Consider the following 27,391-nt stretch of genomic DNA (forward strand, 5'->3'; position numbering starts at 1 on the left):
ATGACGGATGCAGTATGATCTCTGAAACGTTGGTTAACATCGACCAGACTACACAGCGCAACAACCCAGAAGACAGAAATCTTCATACTCATCGCCCTGATGACGGAGGCAGTATGACCTCTGAAACGTTGGTTAACATCGACCAGACTACACAGCGCAACAACCCGGAAGACAGAAATCTTCATACTCATCGCCCTGATGACGGAGGCAGTATGACCTCTGAAACGTTGGTTAACATCGACCAGACTAAACAGCGCAACAACCCAGAAGACAGAAATCTTCATACTCATCGCCCTGATGACGGAGGCAGTATGACCTCTGAAACGTTGGTTAACATCGACCAGACTAAACAGCGCAACAACCCAGAAGACAGAAATCTTCATACTCATCGCCCTGATGACGGAGGCAGTATGACCTCTGAAACGTTGGTTAACATCGACCAGACTACACAGCGCAACAACTCAGAAGACCGAAATCTTCATACTCATCGCCCTGATGACGGAGGCAGTATGACCTCTGAAACGTTGGTAAACATCGACCAGACTAAACAGCGCAACAACCCAGAAGACAGAAATCTTCATACTCATCGCCCTGATGACGGAGGCAGTATGACCTCTGAAACGTTGGTTAACATCGACCAGACTACACAGCGCAACAACCCAGAAGACAGAAATCTTCATACTCATCGCCCTGATGACGGAGGCAGTATGACCTCTGAAACGTTGGTTAACATCGACCAGACTACACAGCGCAACAACCCGGAAGACAGAAATCTTCATACTCATCGCCCTGATGATGGAGGCAGTATGACCTCTGAAACGTTGGTTAACATCGACCAGACTACACAGCGCAACAACCCGGAAGACAGAAATCTTCATACTCATCGTCCTGATGATGGAGGCAGTATGACCTCTGAAACGTTGGTAAACATCGACCAGACTACACAGCGCAACAACCCAGATGACATAAATCTTCATACTCATCGCCCTGATGATGGAGGCAGTATGACCTCTGAAACGTTGGTAAACATCGACCAGACTACACAGCGCAACAACCCAGAAGACATAAATCTTCATACTCATCGCCCTGATGATGGAGGCAGTATGACCTCTGAAACGTTGGTAAACATCGACCAGACTACACAGCGCAACAACCCAGAAGACAGAAATCTTCATACTCATCGCCCTGATGATGGAGGCAGTATGACCTCTGAAACGTTGGTTAACATCGACCAGACTACACAGCGCAACAACCCAGATGACAGAAATGTAGAATTCATTTTTATAAGTTAGGTAAGAACGAGATGTCAGCTTTCGACAACGAACACTCGTAGCTATTGTGAAAAAGACATCCTTGCACTTCGACGGTTGAGAGACAACTGACGGACTGGCCCGAGCAGGTAACATCACGTGACCTGCGCGGGCTCTTATTATGGTCGCAGCGATATCGTGTTTATTAATCCGATCGAATTGAATTGAATTTCAACCGACAAAACTGTTGCGTGACTTTTTGATCATTCTGTATCTGTGAACAGCATGTGAAATGACGTGGTCGGGCTTCAGGGAACAAAGACGCAGCTAACAATAAGCGACGCATCAATACGGAGCTCGTGCGTAACAAGAAACACTTGAGAACTTCGACCACAAAGACGATAAAGAGGTGAATTTAACTTTATTTACGAAACTCGCTACGCGTACTGATAAATTGAAGATAAATTTGCATGAGAAGGAGCTATTTAATATAGCATTAAAAAGATATTTAATTACACACTCCCTTTTACTCTGTCAATTAATTTATGTTGTTTACAAATAAATGATAAATTATCTTCTGTGTGTAATGGGTAGATCTATTTGTAGCTTATCATTTCTTTAGGTGAATACTTTGTTATGTATTATGTGAAATTTAAATAATAGTATGAATTGTACTCTTATAATATGTATTGTATTATTATTATTATAAATTTTTCCCACATCCTATTGTCATCTGACTATCTTATTGATCCATGGAATGTAATAAAATATGTATTTATGTAGTACAGAAAAAAGTATATACATTAGGGGGGGACACAATTGTATATTAATATTCAAATTCATTTAAATGACCCAGTATCGTTATGAGTGTATAACTTAGGTCATTTCTGAAATAAGTAACTGGTTACTGAGCGCATGAAACCTAATGCTTTAATAAGCGACAATTGTATTTTGTAAGAAACAAGTTTCGAAATGTTTGCACACCGTGAAATTTGTAAAGAGTTCAACAAGATCCTATTTTTTCAGATGAATTACTGCAAGAACACTGCTCAAGGCTTGGTAACCAAAGAAAAGAGTATCAGCCTTCTATTTCCTAATTGATGCTAGTGTTATGACGTCATCACGGGTGATTGTGGGTAATGACGTCACAGCTTAGCATCATCATCCTCCCACCTCGCAAATCTGAGCGTCAGTCACCTTGGTATCAATGATTGTTGGAAATTAAAATGAACTCCTTTGAAGATGTCTTTGATGATACGATGTTCATGCAGACCAACGGACAAAGTAAATCGAACAGCAGCTCCGGAGGGATGCTGCGAACACGCCTCGCAAAGTTCAGCGAAGAACATACATAGCCTATTCTCTCTCAAATGTACGATGAGGCTGGTGAAAATTATAAATTAACAATTGTACTGACTGATCCCGCATCTGTAAATTTCAACCAAGTACTAGTACTGACTGCCATTACTTTACATTTGCGCATCGTAGCCATATTCCGAATTATTTATTATTTAGTGTTCTGTCTGACGACAGGTCCATATGAACAGGACCTTCCATCCTTTTCTCGGACTGGGACCTGTTCATATACGTTCTTGGCAGATGATCCAGAAGTGGTTTGCCATTGCCTTCTTCTGTGTGTGAATAGAGAAACCGGGGAAGCCCTCGGAGGAAAACTCCGTGTTGCCTAGACCACGGCCTTGCCCAACACAAGTTATAAATTCGGGCACAGCCGGGAATCGAACCCGAGACCCCAGGATTACAAGGCCAGCGTTCTAACCGCTAGACCACCTCATCTTATTATTATTTAGTGTTCTGTCTGACGACAGGTCCATATGAACAGGATCCTTCCATCCTTTTCTCGGACTGGGACCTGTTCATATACGTTCTTGGCAGATGATCCAGAAGTGGTTTGCCATTGCCTTCTTCTGTGTGTGAATGGAGTAATTGTTGGGATGCCACGGAGGAAAACTCCGTGTTGCCTAGACCACGGCCTTGCCCAACACAAGTTATAAATTCGGGCACCGCCGGGAATCGAACCCGAGACCCCAGGATTATTACATGAAAATGTTACATATCTAAAATACGTTTAAGGTCAATATAAAATTAATTATAACATATAATGATATATGATATATATAATTATATATAAATATATATTAAATTATAATTATAAATATATTACATTTATATCAATATATAATTTCAAGATCCCAAACCATAATTTTTAGATTCCTGCCAATAAAACGAAAGATAAACACAGATTTCATGGTGTTTTAGACCTACATTTCACACCACAGAATACATAAAGAAATGTTGCAAGTTTTTGGGTGGTCTCTTGTTAACCGAACAAAAATTATAGACTCCAACTCTGCATGTGCGTTGCTTACACCTAAGAAGTTGACGCCACTAATTTCTTGGTATTAATATTCGTACGAGGTTTCATGCAAAATCACCGTTACTACAGCAAGACAGATATACATTAACACAAACACGAGAATAACAACACAGTACCATAACATTATCTTTCGTGAAATAAGGAAAGTTGACTGAAACCTTTAACCTTTTCATTCGTGTCCTAAGGCAAAGGATTTATGTTTCTGCTATCGTGAAGTAAGAAATAGCCTGGAACGGTGAAAACTGGACATTCTGAAGTTAAATGTGAGCTCTACCGTGTCGATACACGTCAGGTCTACAATAGTAAATAATGATTTCTCGCAAAATAAATAAGAAAAAGACTGACAGAGATGTTTCATGTACAGTTAAGCCAATAAGAGTAGATACGAGCTGAAAAGTAAGGAACAATATAAATAAGAAAAATAGACCACGCCTATTTCACGAGTCTTATGAAAAAGAAAGCGTATTACGGTACAACAAAAGTAGGATCAAATTGAGAATTTTGGAAAACACTTACGAACTATAATTAACTGCAGGACGACTATAACGTTATTCCTATCCACACGATAACTATGTTTGTGAACCAATAACTAATGCACAGAAATAACAAACTACTGCTTTATAGCATAGCTTAAATTACGTAACAAAAATAAGGTTAGCCTAATATTGTAAAAATGCGTTTTACAACTGATATCGTGTGGCAGATCTATAGTAAAAGTAGTCGATAGATTCAATTTTAGTCCGAGGCGGTGACAAGGAGGAAAGTCAAAAAGTGTCCGAAATGTAGTTATTTAAATTAACAAAACGTTACGACTCATAACCCAGATAATTACTGGCTTATCTCCGTAATATCAGCACAGGACATAACCAACCAGGAACTACAAACCAATTACTACAAATATTTTAAAATTCTCACGAGCATCTAAAAACCTATGTAAGATTTGAGATTATCACAGCGGTGAGTATGAAGATTTGTCTTCTGGGTTGTTGCGCTGTGTAGTGTGGTAGATGTTTACTAACTTTTCGGAGGTCATACTGCGATACATCGCCCTGATGACGGAGGCAGTATGACCTCTGAAAAGTTGGTAAACATCGACCAGACTACACAGCGCAACAACCCAGAAGACAGAAATCTTCATCGCCCTGATGACGGAGGCAGTATGACCTCTGAAACGTTGGTTAACATCGACCAGACTACACAGCGCAACAACCCAGAAGACAGAAATCTTCATACTCATCGCCCTGATGACGGAGGCAGTATGACCTCTGAAACGTTGGTTAACATCGACCAGACTACACAGCGCAACAACGCAGAAGACAGAAATCTTCATACTCATCGCAGTGATGATGGAGGCAGTATGACCTCTGAAACGTTGGTTAACATCGACCAGACTACACAGCGCAACAACGCAGAAGACAGAAATCTTCATACTCATCGCAGTGATGATGGAGGCAGTATGACCTCTGAAACGTTGGTAAACATCGACCAGACCACACAGCGCAACAACCCAGAAGACAGAAATCTTCATACTCATCGCCCTGATGACGGAGGCAGTATTACCTCCGAAACGTTGGTAAACATCGACCAGACTACACAGCGCAACAACCCAGAAGACAGAAATCTTCATACTCATCGCCCTGATGATGGAGGCAGTATGACCTCTGAAACGTTGGTAAACATCGACCAGACCACACAGCGCAACAACCCAGAAGACAGAAATCTTCATACTCATCGCCCTGATGATGGAGGCAGTATGACCTCTGAAACGTTGGTTAACATCTACCAGACTACACAGCGCAACAACCCAGAAGACAGAAATCTTCATACTCATCGCCCTGATGACGGAGGCAGTATGACCTCCGAAACGTTGGTTAACATCGACCAGACTACACAGCGCAACAACCCAGAAGACAGAAATCTTCATACTCATCGCCCTGATGATGGAGGCAGTATGACCTCTGAAACGTTGGTTAACATCGACCAGACTACACGGCGCAACAACCCAGAAGACAGAAATCTTCATACTCTGATGACGGAGGCAGTATGACCTCTGAAACGTTGGTAAACATCGACCAGACTACACATCGCAACAACCCAGAAGACAGAAATCTTCATCTAAAAACCTCTCGAAAGACACAAAGGTACTCGCGGCCACAGGTTTGACGATCCCTGGTCTAGAACGCTACGACTTCTGTTTTCTGATTGGTGTGAAGTACTTTACCAGATACAGAATTTCTGTCGCCTGAACTAGATTTATGGCTGTCTCCTTCATTATCTTTAACAACAAAACTTTCTGCAAAATGGTGGCGCCGAGCAACCATTTTGTGGTCCCCCTGAGATAGTATCAGCGGCGCCATGAAGGGACTACATAGGTCACTTCTCCCCCCACCCCCACTACTTGCGTGTTTCTACGAAAATGATATGGTCCCATTCGGTACGCAAATGGAAAGATTACTCTTATGACAGATTCTTCTCCTTAGCATTTTGTTTTGAGGGCCCTGATATGTTGTTCTGTTGGGGAGAACGACGAGGTCTTATACATACCTACTACAGTACATAGTAAAATCATAATTTTTATATTAACATTTTATGGGGTTCTGGACAGGAGACGCAAATATGAAATTGGTAAGGAAACATTCCTGGAGGTGAAATCTAACTACGTGAGAACAGTTTTGATCTGACCCCGTCGCTCCCATATATTTAAAATTCTCTCAACTATATCCTGGAGACGAGATACGAACTTTTTCATCAAGTCGAAAACCTGTATATTTCCATCTGCCACGTGTTTACGGCTACTTTGTATTTTCTTACATCTTTGGTATGTTTTATTTTTATTTTTTTATTTTATTGACACTTTCTAACTATAATTTATATATTTTGCATTTTATTCTCTAAATTATTTTATAAATTCTTTCAAATTCTTTAGTGTCTCTTTCAATCATTTACTTACAGGCCGATATGTACATCTAATAACATTTAAGAAAAACAACACCTTCGCCCAAAAATGGAAAAAACAAACGTAATGAAACATCACCAAAAAAACTACAGAAATCATAATTGAGTTTTAAGTTCTTAGATATATTTTACACCTGATGATGGTTTTATAAAAACCGAAACATGTTGTGTAAATGTTCCGAAATGTAAATCGATCAATCGATATGGAACATGAATGATATTTTATTATCTTATTTATAAGAAATTTTAAAATAAAAATTATATTGTGATCAGACGGATTAAAATAAATAATTGTTATAATATTCACAATATGACGCAATTACACTATCTTACATAAAATAAATATATCAATCACCTAAAAAAAAATTCCAATGCCCTAGACGTTCTCCAATCTCGGAGTACGCAATGCCGCCATGTTGACAAGCTACTGTTTGCTCAGTGTTCGTAGTTCCTCACTAGGTGTCTACAAGCGCGTCCTGAAGAAGGTACATTACTTGCATTTTACACACTCACCTTCGTACATCTGCGCATATTGGGGGAAGCCCGCGGCACGCAACCACTTGCAGGCCTCTGCAGCCTCGATTTCTGAAACAAAAAACAAATCAGTTACTAAGGTAATTTTTAGTGCTCATTTCCATCTATTTTGGCTTTAATGCTTTTCGTACGTACTGAAAATTTCATTAGAAAAAGTCTACTATTGGAAAGGAACTGCTGAAATTCAACACAGAATGGTTTCTATCGTAAATTCTCCCCCTTCGTACACCTCAATGTCTTTCTCTTTTTCATCCTGAATTCCACTCCTACAGATTGCCTCAAGCGTTCAGAAGGCACAGAGACACTTGACGGGCGAAGCTTCATCTTCATATTGCCACAATACTTGGCGTCAGAGTGCACAGACAGAAACCAAATTTCAGGAGTACGTGAATCACTTTAAGCCTGGGACAAAACAATGTGCAGATTTTTCATAGTTTTCTGGTCTTCATCACCCCTACGTACAATAAACAACCTTCTTCTTCTTCTTCTTCCTGTGGCTCTACAACCCAGTGTCGGTCTTCGCCGCTTCTTTTCAGAGATTTCTTGATCTGAAGATTTCTGTCTTCTGGGTTGTTGCGCCGTGTAGTCTGGTCGATGTTAACCAACGTTTCGGAGGTCATACTGCCTCCGTCATCAGAGTATGAAGATTTCTGTCTTCTGGGTTGTTGCATTGTGTAGTCTGGTCGATGTTAACCGACGTTTCAGAGGTCATACTGCCTCCATCATCAGGGCGATGAGTATGAAGATTTCTGTCCTCTGGGTTGTTTGCGATTCATCGCCCTGATGATGGAGGCAGTATGACCTCTGAAACGTCGGTTAACATCGACCAGACTACACAATGCAACAACCCAGAAGACAGGAATCTTCATATTTTAGTCGCCCTGATGACGGAGGCAGTTTGACCTCTGAAACGTTGGTTAACATCGACCAGACTACACAGCGCAACAACCCAGAAGACAGAAATCTTCATATTTTAGTCGCCCTGATGACGGAGGCAGTTTGACCTCTGAAACGTTGGTTAACATCGACCAGACTACACAGCGCAACAACCCAGAAGACAGAAATCTTCATATTTTAGTCGCCCTGATGACGGAGGCAGTCGGTAAACATCGACCAGACTACACAGCGCAACAACCCAGAAGACAGAAATCTTCATACTCATCGCCCTGATGACGGAGGCAGTATGACCTCCGAAACGTTGGTTAACATCGACCAGACTACACAGCGCAACAACCCAGAAGACAGAAATCTTCATACTCACCGCTGTGAAAACCTCAAATCATACATTTCTTGATCCATTTAGTTTTCAGACATTCTGTAGGGACCTCTTGGACGAGTGATCAGCCCATCGCAAGGCCACTACCAAAGACACGGTTGATAACTGCCCGCTCAATTTTTCTTACGAAACATCTCGTTCATGCCAGTAAGGTTCTTTTACATGCCGTAAATCTACGACATGGGACAGCCGGATAAGGATTTTTATCACCCTTAAAAAGCCATCGACCTCGGCCGGGTTCGAACCTGCAAACCCTGAGTCCAGTGTGTGTCCTGAAATACGTCCCCGCCGATTCCTTACACGTCATATTCAACCCCATTCATAACAGTCGTTTATCATTTTATCTCTCGCCGCTACACAAACAACGCGGTTGCAGTGGCGCGACACTAAGAAAGACGAGTTTTATCAGGTTCCACCAGAAACGCTGCTGTTTGGGTATTCATAAACTTTCCTATTCAGATTGTGGGTCGCTTCTGTGTTGGCAGAAAACAGAATATGGCACGTGTAACTCAGCCACTGAGGTAGTACAACATTTTCTTAATTTTTCTACCAGACATTAAAATTTGTATTTTAAGTGCGTCATGTTTGTGTTGAATCAAATAAATATATTTATTTTTCACAGTCTATACACAAACTTATTTAAAATAATATAATAATATAATAATAACAACTTGGTATGTTTTTCATTATATTTTATATTTACAATCATATTAATATTTATTTATTTCCTATGTCAATTCCATACCAAAATTTGCATAATAACACTTGGAAATCAATTCCACAGATAACGAACATCTAAATACAAACACCAGATCAACTATGAAGACAGAAAAGTCTACAAACATACTAAAAGATCATTAAATGCAATGCATCAAAATGTATAATAGTTTTTAAAATTATATAAATTGATAAACCTGAAGATGATGTCATAAAACATCGAAACATGTCGTTCAAAAATAATGTAATGTCGTACTACGATAAAGGAGCGCCATAAAATATAACATAGTGTACTTTATACTGTAAATGTTATAATATTTTAACAACATTATTTTAAATAAGTTTGTGTATAGACTGTGAAAAATAAATATATGCATTAGACATTAAAATCTTCTAACTCTACAGTCCAGCCTTTCTTAAAACATTTTATGTTATCTGCCTGTCCCAATGATCCAGAACTGGACTCCGCTGAACACGATGAATCCAAGTTGGATTTGAGGTTTTCGCCCTGATGATGGAAGCAGCAAGAACCTCTGAAACGTTCGTAAACTTCTACTAGTCAACACGGCGCTACAATCAGAAGACAGCCATGCATCTTAAGATGAATCCAGTCCTCTGCCTTACATAATATTTCTTCAAACGCAATTTTAATATTATCCTCTTCCCTCCAGCTTTTCAAACTAAAATGTTGGACGCATTTCCTGCTTTCCCCATGCGTGCTCCTTGTTTATGTAATAACGCTAATAATATTATGCAATTTCCTCAATCTTCCTTCGTCAAAGGTTCAAATATTCCCCTTGAACACTGTCGAAAAACATCCCTCGATGTTCTGTTCCCTTGGTGTGACAGATCACGTTTCTGGTCTTCATAAATCAACGGGTAAAACTGTATAATTTTCTAAAAGCTATTGAAGCCCTTGGAATGTTAGTGCAAAATGTAATATATTCGGTGTACGCGCAGTCGGCAAGTACGGGCTGGCGCCATGTTTATGACCGATCCACTCCAAACACTTACCACTCGTTTCCACCACCCAAAGACCTTGGCCATTACTGATAACATCAGTACAACTAAAACAAATCCGAGCTTTCACAAAACACAACGAATTGTCTTGGCTTGTTTGTACAAGACCCTGGTAAGGTCACAAAGGACGAGGGAGAACTATAAGTGGAATGCCATTTTGCCTGGATATGAGACCTCTCGAAGAATCTCTACACCCAAAGACTGCGTTCACTGGAAATTTCTGACAGAAATGACCAGCATGAGTTTAGGTTTATTTTGAGATAAGGGCTAGAAGTTTTGCCTAGGGATTGAGATGTATGTTTCCTCCAAGCATCTTTGGTTTCGATAGGACGCCCAGACATACCCGTCTTCAAAAACAAATATTCCTACAACACAAACAAGAGTCCTGTTAATTAATAACTGCGCCAAAAATCGACCATTAGACATTTTTACGTCTTCTAATATAGTAGTATACATATTTCTAGAACGACTTTGAAAGGAAAACCTCGCCCTACGCCACATACCAAATTTTACAACTTTTATGAAGACCACGTCCACCGGTGGATATTAGCGACTGTAACAACAGAGAAAATCCACAAGGCATGGTCCTTATAATGTTATTAATAACTAAAACTGTGAACAGTACATAAGATTTGGAATAAATATTAATGGTATAGATCGCCCTGAAGATGGAGGCAGCGAGAACCTCTAAAATGTCGATAAAACGTAAGCAGACTACACGGCGCAACAACCCAGAAGACAGCCATACCCTGACAAGACTTTAAGCTCACAAAATGTATTAATTTTAATCTCACGCCTTTACATATTTTCAGTGTCATCGCATCTGACAAATTTCCCAATAAGAAGTTTAGATAATAAAACGTATTTTTTGGTCGACTATTTATATATGTTTACCATAAAAGCCAGAAAGTTAGTGAAACCTACGATTTACCGGACAAACCTAGGTTTTACCAAACAATGTTGGTAAAGCCCCATTTTCGGGGTTTAAAAACATACATTCCTCAACAAAGTTATATTTTTAAAAAAATGTTTAGACGTCAAAATAATAGATTAAAAATTAGACATTTCAATCATCAAAGTACATTTTTTCCACTGTTGCTTCAAGACTTACTTGTTGCAACATAGTAAGAAAATCAAAATATAATAAAACCAAAAAAGTTTTCCCTGAACGCATTTGGTTAGTGGTAATGTGTTAAATTAGAATTAGTGGTACGCCAGCGAAAAAGGATGAGAACCCCTGCACCAGAGGATTTGCACAAGCAATTTTTTGCTAACCTAACCTAAACTAAACCTTTTACTACCTGCTTATGGTAAATCCTAACATTAACCAACACCCATAGGTAAGATCCCAAAATAAGACGCGAAAAGTTATTTTCTCGGATTTTTACCAACACCGTTTGGTAAAACCTAGATTTATCTGGTAAATCCTAGATTTATCTGGCGAATCCTAGATTTATCTGGCGAATCCTAGATATATCTGGCGAATCCTAGATATATCTGACGAATCCTAGATTTATCTGGTAAATCCTAGATTTATCTGGTAAATCCTAGATTTATCTGGTAAATCCTAGATTTATCTGGTAAATCCTAGATTTATCTGGTAAATCCTAGATTTATCTGGTAAATCCTATATTTATCTGGTAAATCCTATATTTATCTGGTAAATCCTAGATTTATCTGGTAAATCCTATATTTATCTGGTAAATCCTATATTTATCTGGTAAATCCTAGATTTCACCAACATTTACACAAAACAGCATCGCGATATGCTATGGCAGCATACGAAAAGCACCACTAGTGTTTAAAAACTAAATCATCCATTCACGATCGCATTGATCCCGAAACCCTAACACCTGCATCCGAAATGATGGTGTCTGATAAGCAACTGTACTAATGTTTCATTCTGATACCTAACATTTCGTTTATATTTTATTTCAAAATCTGAATATCCGCTGATATTTTACGTCAATGTTCAACTATTTAACACAGTTTCTTCACAAATAAATATCATTACAGTATATTTACGGTCGTATTGTTTGTTTATTTCGACTTTACACGACCATGTTTCCGTGCCCTCATTAATACCAAACAATATCAGGCTAAATTCGTCCACCGCGGATTCTCGGAACGCAGCGCTTTCCATGGACGCGTCCCCGGCGTCGGACGATGGTTTACTTTTAGTGCAATTGAGATGAAGGAAGGACACACGCATCTCGCCAATAAAACTGTAAAATCGTTCGCTGGAGACTTAACAACGCTTTTCAGGTTCTGAAATAGAATAGTGTTTATTACCTTTTTCTTTGTTCACAAACACGCATTTCTTCAGCGGTTTGTTTAGTCTCAACACGCATCACAGACGTTTATCTCGTAACCAAATAGCGTCAGATTTCTAACTAATTTTAGGGATACGAAAGCCAGTCTCAGACATTTTGGAGCCCTACGATAGATGCCATGGCATAACATTTTCGTGAATTTACAGATTCGTACTACGTTAACTGCAAGCCCAAAATAAATGATACTATAATGCTCCGATTTTGACTAAAAACCGGATAAAATTTCTTTGTATGATTTGAGGTTTTCACAGCGGTGAGTATGAAGATGAATCGCCCTGATGACGGAGGCAGTATGACCTCCGAAACGTTGGTAAACATCGACCAGACTACACGGCGCAACAACCCAGAAGACATAAATCTTCATACTCATCGCCCTGATGATGGAGGCAGTATGACCTCTGAAACGTTGGTAAACATCGACCAGACTACACAGCGCAACAACCCAGAAGACAGAAATCTTCATACTCATCGCCCTGATGATGGAGGCAGTATGACCTCTGAAACGTTGGTTAACATCGACCAGACTACACAGCGCAAGAACCCAGAAGACAGAAATTTTCATACTCTGATGACGGAGGCAGTATAACCTCTGAAACGTTGGTTAACATCGACCAGACTACACAGCGCAACAACCCAGAAGACATAAATCTTCATACTCATCGCCCTGATGATGGAGGCAGTATGACCTCTGAAACGTTGGTAAACATCGACCAGACTACACAGCGCAACAACCCAGAAGACATAAATCTTCATACTCATCGCCCTGATGATGGAGGCAGTATGACCTCTGAAACGTTGGTAAACATCTACCAGACTACACAGCGCAAAAACCCAGAAGACAGAAATCTTCATACTCATCGCCCTGATGATGGAGGCAGTATGACCTCTGAAACGTTGGTAAACATCGACCAGACTACACAGCGCAACAACCCAGAAGACAGAAATCTTCGTACTCATCGCCCTGATGATGGAGGCAGTATGACCTCCGAAACGTTGGTTAACATCTACCAGACTACACAGCGCAACAACCCAGAAGACAGAAATCTTCATAAAATTTCTTGTTTACGTCTACATTACGTAGGAATTAGACTTCCGAAAAAAAGTAAAACGTCAATACTGACTTGACATTTCAAATTGTTCTATTTTAAACCTACTGTCCGCTGCTAAACTTAGCCCAATAGTGACGTGACCTACTAATAAATTCTCGATCAGTACTCCACGTGGATCATGCCACCTGGTGGTCATGACGTCACAACGAACTTTGTTTTGATTGCTGTAAAAATAGAGCGTACTTTCTATTGCAGCTATTTATGCAACCAGAAGCGAATGTTGTGCAGGGGCTAACGACCTCACGACGATGCTCTGAATTATTGACTGATTGCCGGCAGAGCGAGTGCTGCCCCGCGGTTTCAACCAGCACCAAAATCAACGCGACGCAAGGAAGGAGAAGCCATACAAGACACCAGTTAATTCTTCTGCGTCTCAGTTCTAGTCACACAGTAATTTTATTAGCATCTGAATTTTCTTACGTTTTCCTTGTTCTTGGAGCTCGGTCTACAGCTCAAGGGTTACCTCTTATTAACAGCCCGATTCGAACTTTGACCTTCTCAAAACAAAGATTTCTAAAACATTCGGCCAAACATCGCGGACGAGTAACCAGCAGTCCTATTCCACATTCTGAGGTAACCTACCCTGAGATTTGTAACGATTTAGGAGTGGCGTGGGTTGTGAATAGTCCGGAGGTTAAATTAACAATCCTGTTTGGGCGTAGGCGTGGGGGCATTACATGGTGGTGTCCCCAGGGGTTGCAGTACCCGGAAGCTGCCCATTTCTGTATGTTGCGAAGCCCTTCGAGGACTTTCCTGGACCCCCTGGTGGAGGCCTCAGAAGAATATGACCTGAGATGGTAGAGGCCTTGGGGCGTCCAACCCGGCAAATGGAAAACAGTTGCGATTACAACAGCAATGTGAGTAAGAATAAGAATAATAATAATAGGCATAACGGTATTAACAAGAAAAACAGGATATAAATAGAAGAAATTAGAATAGGAATTTCAATAACAACGAAAAGAAATATTACTCCATGGTACTAAGGGGTGCCTACCTAGTAGGAAAATCGCTACAGAGGCATGTGACAGACAGACACACGCAAGCAAGCGCGAATTGGTCCATAAAGTGATCTTCGCTCAAGCTAGAATGTGAAAAAAACACAAGGTGGTCACATCACGGACAAAAAAAAATTTCATATGAGATAATTACGAAGTTCCGACGGAAATTTTTTTATATATAAGAACACAATTTCTGTACGAAAAATGGGACCATTTCTGAAACTGACAACAGGAGAGACATCACCGTCAGATAAGTATACGAAACAGTCGTCATAAAGTTACTGTTTATGTGAAATGTGAGCTGGGTGCCTTGCCAAGTCGTGTTTCTGACGGGGGAACATCACAAACGCAGAAATTAGCAAGAGATGCGAACTTCAGCGCGGCAGGCAAGAGTTTCAGTTTTCAGCACTGTTAACGATGTTCGTTTATTCCAGGCATAAATCTCTTTCTCTATTCTTCTTTGTAAACGCTAAAGATTTATGTTGGCAGTTTTTTTTAACGACGTTGTCAGTAATTTAGGTTATGGGCCAATAGTTTCGAATTATTAAGTTATTGGTGGATTATGAATCAAAAATAATTATGAAACTGATACTTTCTTATACGAAGTATTATAACTGAATTTCCCTGAAGGGGCCGATAACTACGAGAAACCTAACAATTATTTATTTTAATCCGTCTGATCACAATATTTAAAATTTCTTATAATTAAGATAATAAAATATCATTCATGTTCCAATATCGATTGATCGATTTACATTTCGGAACATTTACACAACATGTTTCGGTTTTTATAAAACCATCATCAGGTGTAAAATATATCTTAAGAACTTAAAACTCAATTATGATTTCTGTAGTTTTTTGGTGATGTTTCATTACGTTTGTTTTTTCCATATTTGGGCGAAGGTGTTGTTTTTCTTAAATGTTATTAGATGTACATATCGGCCAAAGATGTAGGAGTGAGTGTCCCGATATGTCCAGAAGCACTCTGAGTACTTCTGGACACCTTCGCCCAAAAATGGAAAAAACAAACGTAATGAAACATCACCAAAAAAAAACTACAGAAATCATAATTGAGTTTTAAAGTTCTTAGATATATTTTACACCTGATGATGGTTTTATAAAAACCGAAATATGTTGTGTAAATGTTCCGAAATGTAAATCGATCAATCGATATTGGAACATGAATGATATTTTATTATCTTAATTATAAGAAATTTTAAATAAAAAAAATTATATTGTGATCAGACGGATTAAAATAAATAATTGTTATAATATTCACAATATGACGCAATTACACTATCTTACGAGAAACCTGTGAAACTGGCCGGTACCAGAATCGAATTTTGAACCCAGGACCTCTCAAATATAAAGTAGAAGTTGTAATCACACTTCCGCGACGTTCCGTTTCATGATAAAGAAACCAATTAAGCCTATAGAAAATACACTCTACAACAGGAATTGTAGCTCTGAATAAGACGCGTGGTTTAGGAAAGTCACGCCCTGAAAGTTATAAATTAAAAGTCGTAAACAAACGTGCGTGAACACGAAAGCTATCAACTGTCAACAGAGAAACACCAAAACATCCGCATCGAGCAGTCCTGCCCAGGAAACTGACCTGCACGTCCCCAGCAAACTTTCATAAAGGTTCTTCACTCACATTTTTCGACAATTTATCGCAGAAATTTGGGATAGGGCTTTCGACTTCTTGTAGTGTTCAGCGGCGCGCCAAATTATATCCGATCGAACGTTTAAATAGAAGCTTTCCAGGGATTCTTCCAGGCTTGGCAGCGGCGCTGGGATCGTTGTGTTCACTCCCAGGGGAACTACTTCGAGGGTGATGGATGAATTTAATACCTGAGATAAGTGCACGGGTTTTTATACGCGCAGTCTTGAAACTTTCCGATCGCACCTCGTAAAGATCCTAAAATGGCAGTTTTCTGAAATTATTATTTCATAAAGAAAAGTATGTGTACAAACATGATTCAATATCAAATACGTGATCGAAAAGAGTAAGGATGTGACAGGTTGTGTTTCGAACAGCTGGATAACTTTTTTTAACACAGTTATAGATAAATTCAAAATAACGAGCATTTGATGTAAAATGAAAAGCAAACACTCTTTGTGAAATATTGCGTCAGTCGCTGTCAATCAACATCACATTAACGTGATTAAGACAATTACATGTTGTAGAACACGAAATGCTTTCCAGCAAAATTAATTCGATCACTGTACAGGCAAGTTATCTCGGAAGCCAAGACGGACGAGCACAGGGTTAAATAAACACCGATCCTTCAACCACTTTGCTCCTGCAGTGACACACATCACCATCACAAACAGGTGTAACAAAGTTAATTCCCAGTAAGTAAAGAGACGGAGACCATTAACAACAACATCAGACCAGCGATGTTTTCGTAACAGTTAGTACAGCTGATGGACACACCCAGTGGCCGTTAGGAAGGCAACTCTAACCTTAACTTGGTCGTATTTCTGGGGGGGTATCAGCTGTAATGAAAAATGGAGTTTCAGTATCTCCCACGATTTGGTTACTGATACGGAAGGCGTCCGAAACGTCGAATACTTATCCCATATCAACAAGCTTTACCATTGCATTCTTTTACACATTCCAAAACCTGTTTTAATCATTACATTTGAATTTCTATTCTACCAGGGCCGATTGAATAACATCCAGACTTCGTTTTGTTTTGCAGATTCCAGGTTCAAATCTCGATCCGGAGACCGGCTACCCTGACATTCTTGAGGTTTCACTCTGTCCCTTCCCTCGTTTAGTGCCTTACGTTAGTCTACGACTGCTTTTATTCATATTTTCAATTGCTGACAACATCGTTAGACAAACCACAAATATTGCGCCAGACAAAAGACCACCATTTCCAATTCTATGACTGAAAGCGTGAACTCCAATTCCAAATCTCGTGTATCACTGCGTTAGTGGCTTAATACACAGCCGCTGCATTGTTCTATTATTTAATTATTTAGTGTTCTGTCTGACGACAGGTCCATATGAACAGGATCCTTCCATCCTTTTCTCTTCTCGGACTGGGACCTGTTCATATACGTTCTTGACAGATGATCCAGAAGTGGTTTGCCATTGCCTTCTTCTGTGTGTGAATGGAGTAATTGTTGGGATGCCACGGAGGAAAACTCCGTGTTGCCTAGACCACGGCCTTGCCCAACACAAGTTATAAATTCGGGCACCGCCGGGAATCGAACCCGAGACCCCCAGGATTACAAGGCCAGCGTTCTAACCGCTAGACCACCGTGGCGGTTTTATTGTTCTATTTCTGGGTATAAAATGCATTTGCTTCATAACAAGTGTACTCCCATTCGTTCACACTCGTACAATATCGGTTGGGGATATTTTATGATTTAATTACGTGTGTGATACATATCAATTTTCAACAGTGTTCCCTATTACTAAGGGTGATAGATCGGAAGCCAACCAGCAGGGATTACTTTCATCCAATCATTAAACGAGGGGTCGGAAAAAGTTTGCCCTCAATCATGTGACGGGCTACGAACAATTTGTAAGGGCCACATGTGACCGGCGGGCAGCAGGTTGCCGACCCCTGAGTTAACCCACATGTTATATGTACCATCTTTAACATTCAACAACTCTGCGTTCTGCTCACGGTGTTTTTATGGGTCTCGTATATCAAAAACATTACCAGAATGTAGCAACGCGCGACCTCAGTTGGGTCAGATGGTCTCCGAGTTTACTTAAACCCGGGAGCTCCCAAATACGAAGCAGCGATACTAACCTCTCGAACATCTGCGTGTCACATCCACTGTTCTCTTCAAATGCACTTTCTGATAAAATCGCGTGTGTCCTATTTCTACGCCGCCACACTTCGCGGAACTTAATTCGAGCATTCATTATCCTTATAAGACTTCCTCCGAATATTCCGTTCATCAATGTTCACAGATTCTGTACAAACGACCTTGAGCACACAAAACGCTTTCTCGGGGTTGAGTCGCCATTTTACTGCCACGTCAACAGCTGCGCTCCTGGTGGACATCAATTGAAGTTACGTCAATTCTACATGCTGTGATAAAACTTTAAATTTCTCATTCCAATGGCGTAAGTGTAATTTGTACGCCGTTTAATGTCTCTTAAATAAATACAGATGTGTTCATATTATGTGTTAAAAACGACAAACAACATTTCAGGAGTCTTTAAGCCCTGACGAATACAGGAAACTGAAAAATAAACGTAACTAACTACATGGTGCAAAGTGATCTTTCAGAAGCTGGTTGTACGATGAGTTTGTGTGTTCAACGAGGACGCTCTAACTAAGCAGAACTGATTAAAACAGTTAATATCAGTTTAACCTACTTGTGAACATACCTGGATCCACACCAGACACCGTTTACAAACCATAAACTAACCTGACCAGTAATAATGAATACGCAGTCTAATGAATAATCTAACCAAACAATTTCGAGCAGGTGCCTTCAGTTTATTGCACAAAACACAAGGAGGTTTATTTCAGTAGCCCAGGCGTTAATGTATTGTTTGGTATACCGTTAAGAGAGCCGATGAAGAGTATATATATATATGACGCCTAGAACCTGAATTTATTACTTACAAAGATAAAATCTACTGAAATATTACTCTGTGCAGGCAAATAAATTGATCTCTTTTATTACGGGCGTTCGCAACGAAGTTGCAAAAATGCTCATATTAACTTCGCCTCGTCGATACGTCAGCTTGCAACGGCTCGAGAACCTCTAAATAGATGGATCTGCACAAAATTTAGATAACTTGTGTTGGGCAAGGCCGTGGTCTAGGCAACACGGAGTTTTTCTCCGGGGGCTTCCCCGGTTTCTCCGTGGCACTCCATTCACACACAGAAGAAGGCAATGGCAAACCACTTCTGGATCATCTGCCAAGAACGTATATGAACAGGTCCCAGTCCGAGAAAAGGATGGAAGGATCCTATTCATATGGACCTGTCGTCACACAGAACACTAAATAATAATAAGATGAGGTGGTCTAGCGGTTAGAACGCTGGCCTTGTAATCCTGGGGTCTCGGGTTCGATTCCCGGCGGTGCCCGAATTTATAACTTGTGTTGGGCAAGGCCGTGGTCTAGGCAACACGGAGTTTTCCTCCGTGGCATCCCAACAATTACTCCATTCACACACAGAAGAAGGCAATGGTAAACCACTTCTGGATCATCTGCCAAGAACGTATATGAACAGGTCCCAGTCCGAGAAAAGGATGGAAGGATCCTGTTCATATGGATCTGTCGTCAGACAGAACACTAAATAAAATAATAAATACTTTTAAGCTGCTCCATTTTTCGTAGGAAGCTCTTTAATTTACAGAGAAGTTTAACTGAAAATCAATCTGTATTTCCATCCACGTAAAGACTTCTCCGTCACGCACTCGAAAGACGCAGAAAACTCTTGGCGGTCACATGCTGAGAATTCTACTCTGCTGTTTTAGCATGAGAAGTAATATCCTTCCATCGCCAGTGTATGAACACAAGGTAAGTAGCAACACGAACTCGCCAAACAAGAGACAGGAGATGTCTTACGTCACGCGAAGCAAACCTGACATATGGCACGTGAACCAATCTGTAGCTGTACTTAAGAACAACTTCAACACATTCTAAGCACGTCGTCTCTTCTCCAAAATACAGAACAAAACCATCGAAAAAGGAGGCACTAGATGGGGGGAGTGGTCAGCATCACGTCCCGGCCGGCTTTACCCCCGAGAAAGGACCCTCGGTACCCATTGGACAGGAGACTGGGTGGGCCCCGGAGCCAGTCTGGACAAATCTGCCCCCGACGGGGATCGAACCTCTATTGTCCTGTCCGTAGCCGGTCACCATACTGACTGAGCTACACCGGTCCATTGGATAAAATCATCATAGCATTTATAAAGACGAAGAAATCAGCCAAGCCACAAGATTTCAGTTCCGCCGTAATTTTTTCATGCATATTCGCACGTTTCAGTTAGAAAAAGCAAATCTTTCGTGATTAGAATTCAACACACAAACAGGTTCATCACTGATAGTTTTATCTAATATGAGTTAGCGTTTGCTTTCATTAGCCTACATTTTTATCAGCCAAGAATTACAATTTATGTCCACGTAGTTTCGTAGTCTTTTCGTGAGGCGAAATTATGTGGTGTGCCGTCATGCAAAACCGAAATTCTCTCTCTCACACACACACAAAAGTTACCAGCACAACAAACTACTCAGTCAATATCACGTTTCTTCCTTGTGTTTACGTACTTAAGTACGAGGTGCGATCGGAAAGTTTCAAGACTGTGTCAATAGAGGCCGAACCGGATGTAGTACGAGCTTCTACCGCTAGGGGGTGCGGCCTACATTCATAGTGAATCAGTGTGCCAGCCGGCATCATCGAATTAGCATTTGTTTCTTAGTTACGGGCGTTTTGGTAGTGCATTACACCGACCCTCCTGCGATTTCGGAATGGCGTGTGCATCAAATTTTGCCAAAGACTCGCCAAAACGACTACGGAAACCTATGAAATGCTAAAGCAAGCATTTGGGGAGTCCGCAATGGGTCGTGCACAAACTTTTGTGTGGCATTCACGTTTTAAAAATGGCCGAACCTCTGTCGATGATGACGAGCGTTCTGGACGACCATCTTCGAGCACAACGCCCCAAAATGTTACGAAGATCGACGTCGTACCATCAACGACTTGTGCGACATTGTTGGGATAGGCTATGGGACCTGTCAGCTGATTCTAAAGGAAGAACTCCACATGCGACGCATCCTGTCTGAGGACCAGAAGCAGAATCGACTTCTCGTTTGTCAGGAGCTCAAAGATCTTGCAAGAACCGACCCCCCAACTTCCTTTCTAAGCTCCGTGTGACTTCTTCCTCTTCCCAAAGATGAAAATTCAGCTAAAGGGAAGGAGATTTGAGACGATAGAAGAGATTCAGGCAGAATCGCAGATGGTGCTTGACAGGCTGACAAAGAAAGATTTCTAGGCTTGGCAGCGGCGCTGGGATCGTTGTGTTCACTCCCAGGGGAACTACTTCGAGGGTGATGGATGAATTTAATACCTGAGATAAGTGTACGGGTTTTTATACGCGCAGTCTGGAAACTTTCCGATCGCACCTTGTATATTTCTGCGCTGAATACGTTGCTTGGTTTCAAATGGAGAAAGCATTCAGAGGGAAGTGGTCACGACCTATTTAAAGGCACGGGTACTAGCACATTCTATGAAAAGCAGGTCATCGAACCGAGAATCGAGCCTCGGACTCCCTCAAATATGAAGTAAAAGTGTTAACAGCTGAACTGCAGCTGACAACGGAAGTCTCTCATGCAAGCACGTGGGAGTGTGGCTGCTACGTAAACAGATGGTCACAGAATTGCAGAGTGCACATCAGCGACGCGGGATACTAATACGACAATCGGAAAAGTTGATTCTGATTCATGTAGACCTCCCGCAGAAACACGCGGCACCTGAAGACAAGTTAACTGCACAGGCAGACTTCCTGTCAGACGCAAGCAGATTTACTGTCCGCTCTACAGAGCAACCTTTTCCTTTGGTAGCGAAGAAATTTTCCCTTCATGTGCCGGAACACGCGATCACAAGCCCGGACCTACACTCGCCACATGCTTCAGAAAGATTAATCCAGTGCACGCCGCATTTCTCCAACACATATTTCAATATCATCGACTTTTTTATACACAGGTCTCCCAAGTTATCCCTAATTTCAAATTTTCCTACCACAATTTTGTATCGAATCTAATTTCTCCGATACCCTGCGTTACCCTTCTCCGTATTTCATCACTAAAAAGTAAAGTAAAGTTTGTCCCACTACACGCCATGTAGGCGTTTGGGGGGGAGTGGAGGTACAGCTCCTCTCTTCCTTGACCTCGGCACTAGATGGGGGGTGAGTGGTCAGCATCACGCCCCGGCCGGCTTTACCCCCGGGAAAGGACCCCGGTACCCATTGTAGAGGAGGCTGGGTGGGCCTCCCAGAGGCTAGAGGAAAAATCCTCTGCCCCCGTCGGGGATCGAACCCCGGTCGTCCAGCCCGTAGCTAGTCACTATACTGACTGAGCTATCCCGGCTCATGGACCACCCTGAGGTTTTTTATTTAGTGTTCTGTCTGACGACAGGTCCATATGAACAGGATCCTTCCATCCTTTTCTCGGACTGGGACCTGTTCATATACGTTCTTGGCAGATGATCCAGAAGTGGTTTGCCATTGCCTTCTTCTGTGTGTGAATGGAGTAATTGAAACCGGGGAAGCCCCCGGAGGAAAACTCCGTGTTGCCTAGACCACGGCCTTGTCCATCACAAGTTATAAATTCGGGCACCGCCGGGAATCGAACCCGAGACCCCAGGATTACAAGTTGAATTACGGTCTTATAATTAGCGCCAAAAAAAACACTTTCTCTGTTCGAAAAGGAATGAGAGGTTACGGAATCATGTCCGCGTTTCAACCACTGTTAGATTTTTACTAAACTTGCTACGTGCAGTATACCATGAAAGACCGCATCTTTCCACTGTTAAATCGCCTACTATAAGCCGATACTAACATGGCGACGGGCGTGATAACTTGTGGCAGTGCCAACAGAATGATTCCCGCCTCTTCCAAGCCAATATTTCACCAAACGCAAACACTCAATCCAGTAAAAAAAAAAACAATCGAGTTATCTACGTAAATTTTAATCCGAACGCAGATGTTTTCTAGTCATTTATATCTTTAAATGTACGTACGCGATATGAACATTCAATTTTAATAAGGCAGACTTTATAAGCAGAAGAAGTAATGAGGATAAGCTAGTTTAAAGGAATGTCGGATTTCTTAGTAGCGTTAACCTGAAATCGCTAGCGTCCGTTTCTCCTTTTCCGGGAATCGCTATTGCTTGGGGCTAGTTCAAGCTCAGACCGTATGGCGACACTGTGCCTCTCTCTCTCTCTCTATTAACCTGGGCTTGGTTCATTCCAAATGCTGATGAGCAGACCATCCATCACAGCCTGAACAAGAATGTAGCCTGTCTTAATACGCGCAGTTACAGCAACAGGACATTATCTTTCATCATTACGACAATCACTGACCCAAGGTCACTGACACTTCGACCGTATTTCTGTTCGAAAGTGTCTCAACTTCTCAGTTTATCCTTACATCGGTATTCAAAACCATGTTTCGTTAACAGACGAGAAAATTCAATGTCTTTTGTAGCCTTAGAAAGTATCAATAAATCAGAAAACAGTTTCTTTACTTCAATAAAACCTACACCATTTAAAATTTAAATTGGATCGGTTTTCCCGTTAACAAAATAAATTTCAAAAGCGAAGAAAGTTTTTATAATCAACCACGAAGAATCGCTCACACGGTAAAGCTGACAGTAGAGTTTAGTATTAAAACATTGTACAACGATTGCAAGATTAAAAAAAAAATTAATGAACTAAGCAACGAACTCAAGTGTGCAAAATCTGACATTCGCGAGACGATCAGTGACAAGGAACTTGTGAAAAGATTTTAATAAAACCATTTGGAAGACATCAACAGTTGTGAGATGTAAGATACCGGAAATGAATAGAAAAAGAAATTCAGGCAGTGGCTTTATTGACAGAAGACATGGCAAATTATCTGCAAACCTCAACATTTCCGCAGAGATTCTTGTCGGAATTAAGATAATTACCCCATAAGCACTTACTTAAACTGTACACTTCAGACGAAATATCATTATTACACAAGCCATTTAGTCTGCATTTGTTACATTTCCTTAATAACGTGTTAAAAATATCGAAAATTGTACGAATTGAGTTTGACAAAGTTTAAGAACTTACAGAGAATCATAAATGGTTTTCTCATTCTTTAAATTGAAATATAAATAAAAATGTTTCAATTTAAACATAAAGCCAGCGTGCAAATTTTCAGTATGGGTCTTCACGGCGTATTAAATTTAATATATCGGCGTATCTGTTATCAGGGCCATGAAATTACGTAATTGAACACACACAGAAACAAAGATTACAACCCCATTACGTGTTAACTTTATATATGTACTTCGCGCGAACATTCAAACAAAATTTATTTATACAGCCAGCCATTAATTAATAGAACTTCCTACAACACATTTCCATTACACGAAAATAAAAAACTAACATGGCAGCGCGCGGGTCACGTGATAACAAGCAAGGAACACGCAAAAATTATAGTCAAACCTTTGTTTACGTTCCGATATGGAGTTGGCACTGCATAGGACACGCTTAACAGGCTGTGATCGGCCACTGTACTATCAAATGGAAGAACGATGTCAATGATAAATTACGAACGACGAAAAAATACGGTCATGGCCTATTTAAGCTCTTACGACAGGATTTCCATTTACACTGACAAAGCTCACGACAGGAATTGCTAAAAAGACGAAGGTTAATTTCATTTTTGTTACAGAGCGACGCTCAACTCGTATCGGGAAAATCTCGTAGCTCTTGGCAGTTAGTCATGTAGTTCCGGCCGAGAGCCGGGACGTGACAGTTGCATTCAACTTTATCAGTGAACGCGCGGTGTGCGCGCGTATCGTTTATTTAGGGACGCTGTCGGTGGCTCGGATTCCAGTGTTGAAAAACCTCTTAACCGGTGGTCTAGCGGTTAGAACGTTGGTCTTGTAATCCTGGGGTCTCGGGTTCGATTCCCGGCGGTGCCCGAATTTATAACTTGTGTTGGGCAAGGCCGTGGTCTAGGCAACACGGAGTTTTCCTCCGTGGCATCCCAACAATTACTCCATTCACACACAGAAGAAGGCAATGGAAAACCACTTCTGGATCATCTGCCAAGAACGTATATGAACAGGTCCCAGTCCGAGAAAAGGATGGAAGGATCCTGTTCATATGGACCTGTCGTCAGACAGAACACTAAATAATAATAAGATGAGGTGGTCTAGCGGTTAGAACGCTGGCCTTGTAATCCTGGGATCTCGGGTTCGATTCCCGGCGGTGCCCGAATTTATAACTTGTGTTGGGCAAGGCCGTGGTCTAGGCAACACGGAGTTTTCCTCCGGGGGCTTCCCCGGTTTCTCCGTGGCATCACAACAATTACTCCATTCACACACAGAAGAAGGCAATGGCAAACCACTTCTGGATCATCTGCCAAGAACGTTTATGAACACTAGGCACTATGTCGGAATTCCCTTGGGAGGGACTGAGGAAAACAAAAGAACAGAAACTGTCTTTTTAGCTTGCTAGGATAAGCATGACAATTAATTAAACAAAATCAATCATTAGGATCAAAGCTGACGTCATGCGGAGATAAGTTCTATTTCTGACCTTCATTTGGCAACATCTTGCTTTTTTTCAAGATGGTTAGTGACCATCTCCATGCAGAAGAATGTGTAGAAACTGACGGTCGGTCAGCTGGTCGACAAAATTCCCTACTCCTTATTAAAACCGAAGTCAAAACGCTCGTCACTGGACTCATCACTGGACTCGAAGCTGCTTGCTTAATCACTTGTTAGTAACGCAGGGAGTTGGCCAATACGACACATTTCTTTTTCCAGGAACTAGACGGAAAACTTGGGCTGTCGGATAACATCGCTTTGAAATGTACATAGCAGGGACAATTCCTATTCCTTCCACTTCGACTGTACAGAAAACGTAGTTGTCTTGTGCGTCAGCAGTTGCTAACCCATGCGAAAATTATCTCTAGCCTTACTTTATTCCTGTCACAGACCTTTGGCGAACATTTTCTGTTTCGCGTAATCATTCGCTCAACTTGAAAGAGAGCCTACACGTATTCTGCCACAGCTCAAAGTTTTTTTTAAAGTGAGAACTTCGATATATTTGGTGTGGCACATTCAAAAAGGCACTTTGTGTTACGAGTTTCGTTTTGGTAAGGAATAGGTTATGCATTATTTACGGACCGAAGCATCGTACACGGAGGTGTTATCCGCTCTGCCTATATATGGATTTCTATAGACAGATTCTGATTAAACTGCATTTGAAAAAACAATCATTCGAGCAAAATAAATAAATAAAATCATAGGACGGATTCATTCAATTTTGTTTGTAAACTATCATTCAAGTATTTTTTTTTCGTGTTCTGTGAAATACGAATTTGTCTCCGATGGGAAACAATTCTTTATCAATTACAAATAAAATAATACATCGAAGTCTGAAACGTTTAAAACAACCTGAGAATGTTTGGTTATGTTAGGATGGATCTAAGGCGAGCAGGTTATGAAAGCAAGTCTTTCCCACGTTCCATTCTGTTATTTTCATATGACCCAAGGTCTCCAAAGTATATCTCTTCAGAGGTTTCCTATTTTGCAAGCATTTCTATCATTATTATTGACTCTCTGAAGGTTGACGAGAGTTTCTTAGTATAATTATCACCTTTTTATCATCATCACATATCCTTTGTTTACAAGCATGAGGATTCTGACAAACGTGTTTTAGGCGTAAAGCAATTCCTAATTTGAATCTGGTTAGTTCCATTAATCCAGCAAAGTCTTACTTATACGCGTTCTTCTGCAATTTGATTCTGCGTGCGTACGTTCCGAATCTAAACTTTCCATTTGACGGAACATTACTTTTTCAGTTGATAACACGGTGGTCTAGCGATCAGAACGCTGGCCTTGTAATCCTGGGGTCTCGGGTTCGATTCCCGGCGGTGCCCGAATTTATAACTTGTGTTGGGCAAGGCCGTGGTCTAGGCAACACGGAGGTTTCCTCCGGGGGCTTCCCCGGTTTCTCCATGGCATCCCATTTACACACAGAAGAAGGCAATGGCAAACCACTTCTGGATCATCTGCCAAGAACGTATATGAACAGGTCCCAGTCCGAGAAA

General features: G+C 40.9%; 1 protein-coding gene across 7 annotated transcripts in view; it reads right to left on the bottom strand.

The window, feature by feature from the left end:
• cv-c (RhoGTPase activating protein) overlaps nucleotides 1–27,391 on the bottom strand; it is a 222,625-nt gene that overhangs the window by 28,120 nt on the left and 167,114 nt on the right. For all 7 annotated transcript variants that reach the window (XM_087343957.1, XM_087343958.1, XM_022069653.2 and 4 more), the window contains one exon: nucleotides 7,114–7,185. In XM_087343957.1, the coding sequence (XP_087200083.1) occupies nucleotides 7,114–7,185 (72 nt within the window). The remainder of the gene's footprint in view (nucleotides 1–7,113; nucleotides 7,186–27,391) is intronic.

This window comes from Zootermopsis nevadensis, unplaced genomic scaffold (genome assembly GCF_977971745.1).
Source record: "Zootermopsis nevadensis isolate Lab colony 2312 unplaced genomic scaffold, Znev_1.0 Znev_ptg000007l, whole genome shotgun sequence".
In the NCBI taxonomy this organism is placed as follows: domain Eukaryota; kingdom Metazoa; phylum Arthropoda; class Insecta; order Blattodea; family Termopsidae; genus Zootermopsis; species Zootermopsis nevadensis.